This window comes from Halyomorpha halys, unplaced genomic scaffold, assembly GCF_000696795.3.
Source record: "Halyomorpha halys isolate HHAL.00 unplaced genomic scaffold, Hhal_1.1 Scaffold1610.1, whole genome shotgun sequence".
NCBI lineage: Eukaryota > Metazoa > Arthropoda > Insecta > Hemiptera > Pentatomidae > Halyomorpha > Halyomorpha halys.
The window spans coordinates 60,645-65,856 of record NW_027108688.1 but is presented as its reverse complement, the minus strand read 5'-3'; the positions used below and the strand labels follow the sequence as shown (position 1 = coordinate 65,856).

Sequence of the window (5,212 nt, the reverse complement as noted above, 5' to 3'; positions counted from 1 at the left end):
GTCCTCTAGAGTCTAAAGTCGTTACATTCACACCTAACCAGTGGAACGTCCCTCCCCGTTCCAATAATCCACTGGCGTTAGCTGCATGATTTTGACTACTTTGATTGGACCCTGCAACGAACCTTACAATGTCACAAGGCAATCCAAGGCAGTAGTATGCTAGTATACACTTGTCATTTTATTATGCATTTGCATATATGTATTGTATAAATTTAATAATAAAGGGTTAGGCCGGGAAGGATTATGTCAGTGAAAAAAATCACGTCATTTTTCAATTTATGCTTTTTGAAATATTAATCGATTTAACTATCTTAAAGTCTAAGCAAATATTTAAAACGTGATATAGGACCGTCGCTCATGGGGTTTTGAGTGGGGCGGATCCGGCCGGTAAGGATTTCCTTAAATTGTCTTTTGATAATAAATAAACATACAAGAGTATCTTTGTAATAAAACTAATAACATAAGGTAAACAGTATTTTTATTGTTATATATACATTGTTAATACATTTGTATAAAACAAATATTGGAGAATAATCCTGATGCTAAAGATTGGAAGTTGAAACTCCGAAACCTTGAAGATTATACGCAAAGGACAAATTGTGATGAAGAAGAAATAATAATAAAGAAAGTTTATTCACTATATGTTTAATATAACATTTAAAAACTTCCAAAAAATTACATTTGATAGATATACAACTATTATGTTTGCTAGCTGCATTCAGACCCATGTTATTCTACCTCACATGCGTCAATATCTTGTTTGTGTAATCTTACATATCAGAGTTAATCCTGCGTCTATTATTAGCTAACAAATGTCTAATTAAACTGTTCGTAAATAAAAGCCATAAGGAATGTTTACAATGATATTTGAATTGCAATTCCAATATGGGTATATAAGCCTAAGATTTCCTCGTAACTTCAGTAGGTATCTCCACTAACCACCCAACATGTCTAAGCTGGTTCTCTTTCTCTTCCTTGGTGTCTGCGTCATGGCAGTGCACATGGAGGCTGTTAGTAAGTACTAGATAGAAATTATAAAACTTTTTTTTTTTTATTTTTAAATTTATTAGTTTAAAAAAATCTTAAAATTATTGTATTAATAAACAAATTATTCTGACTGATTCAGACGACGAAGGCAGCGACAATATCAGCGATGCAGAATTGGAGGCACTCGTGAACTCAGTCGAATCAAAATTGAAAGAAGAACGTAAGTATGATTTCTATACGTAATATGTGATTTGTTTATTTAAAATAACCTTCTCTTTCTTGTTTCTTTTTATTTTATTTTCAATTATGTTATATTCACTATAATAAATGAATACTATTCCATCAGTTTTGGCTGAAGACCCCAGGATCAACTTTAAGAAAATTTGGAACAAAGCTAAGCCCATCTTGAAGGAAATCGGGAAGGTCGCTAAGCCTATCGTTACTGAAGCTGCAAAAGCCGCTGCTGCAGCTGCTGCGGGTGGTTATGTTAAAGGAGGAAAATAAGTAATTACTAAAATTAATTGTATACAAAATCATTTTATGTGCCAAATAAATAATATGTTTCAATAAATTCCTTTTTCTACAAATATTGATTTTTTTTTTCAAGACCCATATACATAGTGTAAAAGAGAGTGAACAAAATGTGTAGAAAAAATTGCATAAACAGCATGTTATACTTGTAAAACAATTGTTTTTAAACTTATAACATATATAGGTAATGTATAAATAATTGTGGGTGGGTAGTTTATTGGTAAGGCACTGTGCTAAAAACTCTTAAGACTCGGGTCAAAATCCGGCTGTAGCATAATTTTCTGTTTCACTGTAGTTGTTGTTGTTGTTGATTGTTGATTAAAGGCGTAAAACCCGCTGGTCAACGCCTATGGAATGATAAAAGTAAAAAAAATAATAATAAATAATAATAAAAAAATAAAATAAGTAAAAAAAATAAAAATCGAAGAAGAGTTATAATTTATAAAGAAGGCGATGTGCTTTTAAAATTCTAACTCTCGTGTAATTTTAGCTTCCTCATCTCCGAGAGCTTCGGATAAATTTGGAGTCAGTCCTATCCTATTTATTGTTGGCAAATAGTGAGTACACTCTTCAAAAATATGTCTAATCGTAAGAATGGACTGACAATATTTGCACGTTGGAGGTAATAGTTTTCTGATCAGGTGAGAGTGCGTGAGGAGAGTATGATCTATTCTCAAGCGGGCCAGAGCAACCTCCTCCATGCGGCTGTTGCGGTAGGACGTCGACCATGGTTTTACTGATCGTTTTATTTCTTTTAATTTACTCGGAGAGCTTTCATCCCACTTGGCCTGCAATTTTTCTAATATTTGTAATTTAAGGGGTGTACTGAATTCTGATGGGGTAAGAAATGTGGTGCCTCGGCCAGGGAGCGTGAGTGCCTCTCTGGCAGCTTTGTCTGCGAGCTCGTTACCAACAATGCCAATGTGGCTTGGAGCCCATATGAAAATAATGGATTTACCTTGCTGTGATAATTTTAGAAGAAAAGATTGAATTCTTATGATGAGTGGATGTTTGGGGTACATGTTTCTGAAACTTTTTAGAGAGCTTAACGAATCTGAGATTATTACAACTGTTAGTTTCACTGTAGTTATAGACTAGTGTATTCGGGAGCCCTCCAGGGTCCACCCAGCCTCATAAAGTGGGTACCCTTACTTGAGAAAAATATAGTGGTTGTGTGAATCACCAAATCACCTCCTTACACAACGGTTGGTTTATTAACAGTACTTCCCTGCAAAGCACTGTACCCCTAATTCTTCCTTGGTAGTAGTGGTACAGATTGAATATTTTTTAAATGTATAAATATCACTTATTGTATATTCCACGATGGCAATATATGTTTTTTAAACTTTTTTTATTGTTAGTCTTAATTTTTATTTTTATTATTTTACTAATTCTTTAAATGTATTTTCATTTTTAACCAAATACATTTCTTTCCAATAACATCAATTTCATCTGCAAGATAAATAGCTATGTATACTTAGAAGTAACAAATTTGTTTTTAATTATTTTTTTTTTAATTTTTCAATTTTGTCAAATCTCTTAATATATTCTCTCTCTTAACCAAATACATTTTCCCCTATAAAAATAATATGATATAATAATCAAATATAACAAATAAATACAATAAACATAACAATATATTTATCTACAAGATATATTTAATATAGTACTGATAAACAAGTATTAACGTACAACAAAACATAACCCATAAGAAAAAACTGCATCATCTCTCTAATATTTATACTGCAGAACTGAATTCCATAGCATCCGCCCTTTACTTTAGCATGTCAAATATACAAAATGACAATATAGCAATAATATCAGACTCAATTAGCGCTCTTCAAGGACTAGATATAATGTATTCGGTTCACCCTCTCATTAGACGAATTCATGAATACTTAATAATGTTAAAACAAATAGGGAAATCATTCTACTTCGTCTGGGCTCCCGGACATGTTGATTTTACAGGAAATGAGATGAGCTATCTTAACTGCACATGAATTTGCTCGCCATGAAGTCCGCCCAGTACGTTAAAATATATAATTTTTTTTTTGCCGCGCAAAAAACCAAGTCACAATTATTGTTTTGGCATGACGTCATTTGACGTAAACATACGCGAGGCTTTACTACTCAGTGCAAATGTTATTTTAATTTATAATACTACTATAAATACTCCACAAAACCAAGTGCCAAAAGATTTCAAACTAGAAAGATTTGGTTAGTGCTGGCTAGGAAGGATCAAAAATTATTATTGAATCCAATTAATAGATCATCTCGATGTTCGAAGATCACTTCAATGTAAGAAGAATGCAAGATACAACTTGTAAGTTCATGTTAGAGGTTATATTTATTTCGAAAGACTATTTAATGTAAAACCAGGCTGCATAATAAGACATGCAGCCGTACGCGCTCTTATTTATTAACTCACAACCTTAAATAAGAACAGTATCATGAAAAGAGTTGGAAACTAAGCATCAGTAATTCATATAGTATTTTTTTTTTTTTAATATTACTTGGGGTGAGTTAACAACAAACGTAAAAAATAAAACCTGTTCAAAATCAATACATATTAAATCTTCCTTAGAAGCTGTGACCACAAGACATTCAAGCTTGGATCCATCACAATTTACAATAGTTATATTCAACCATATCGTAAATTTAGAGCCAATGATATCCAAGCAATAGTATACCAACTTCCAATACCTGATATCCTGAGTCGAGGATCTAAATGGGCACAATATATTGTGGTGCTCCCGTCTGTCCGACCATGAAAATAAAGTTTTTAATTGATAAATAAAATAAAGAGTGTAAAGGACACTATACGAAAGCGATTACTGCTTAATTATTTCAAAGTTTGACGATAATACCAATTCCAAATTATATGAAATTTCTAGGTGATTTTTTAGCCGAACTAACTTGGAAAAGTTTTCATCCTCGATAGAAATAGAAATACAGAAACAAACGATGAGAAAAAAAAAAAAAACTATTTCTAATAATCTAAGCATGCTCAATACTAATAAAAAATGCATTCCATACCAGAATAATGATATAATACACCTAGGTCAGTTTACAAATGAATAAGATCTGAAGGCTAAACATTATATAAAATCAAACGTTTCATTCCAAGAATTTTTTTAAAAATTATTTTATGGCACCGACCACTTCGGGGTCATTATTGCCTTAATTTCCTAAGATTTTATTAGACATTATTGTCTTAATATCCGAAATTTTTAATAATCCTTATTGCCTTAATTTCCGAATTTCATCTTCACATCCGAATTGAAATAACCTGTGGTAAAATTTTATGGTGAAGTTATGAATGATTCAGAAATTCTATAAGTTTATCTACAGTCTGTTTGTTATCCTGCAAAATTGAATGGAAATCAGCTAGTAATTCAAAGATTTGATGGAGTCGTAAGCTTGGCATTTGGTTAAGATTTATTTTACGAAAAGTCGCTGTAAGCTCTCAAGTCTGGCATACAGGTGGAGAATCGCGGGCCATAAGGTAACCGTGGGTTAGAGGCGTGTGGTCTATTCGAAGGCCTGTCAAAACCACCAGGAAAGGTCAAAATCATTCCAAAAACAAATCAAAATCAATTCAGGAAACATACATTTTTCTAACATTTCCAGTTAAAGTTTTTATGTCCGCGTTTTATTGTCATAAATACATTTATTGAACTAAGTGTTAGCTATC

At 32.2% G+C, this 5,212-nt stretch overlaps 1 protein-coding gene across 1 annotated transcript; it reads left to right on the top strand.

The window, feature by feature from the left end:
- Nucleotides 1-863: 863 nt before the first annotated feature.
- On the top strand, nucleotides 864-1,574 carry LOC106690193 (uncharacterized). The gene is made up of 3 exons (XM_014435544.2): nucleotides 864-1,014; nucleotides 1,127-1,207; nucleotides 1,334-1,574. Exons 1-3 carry the CDS (start codon nucleotides 948-950, stop codon nucleotides 1,489-1,491), a joined length of 306 nt encoding a protein of 101 aa, XP_014291030.1. The 5' UTR covers nucleotides 864-947; the 3' UTR covers nucleotides 1,492-1,574.
- Nucleotides 1,575-5,212: the final 3,638 nt, after the last annotated feature.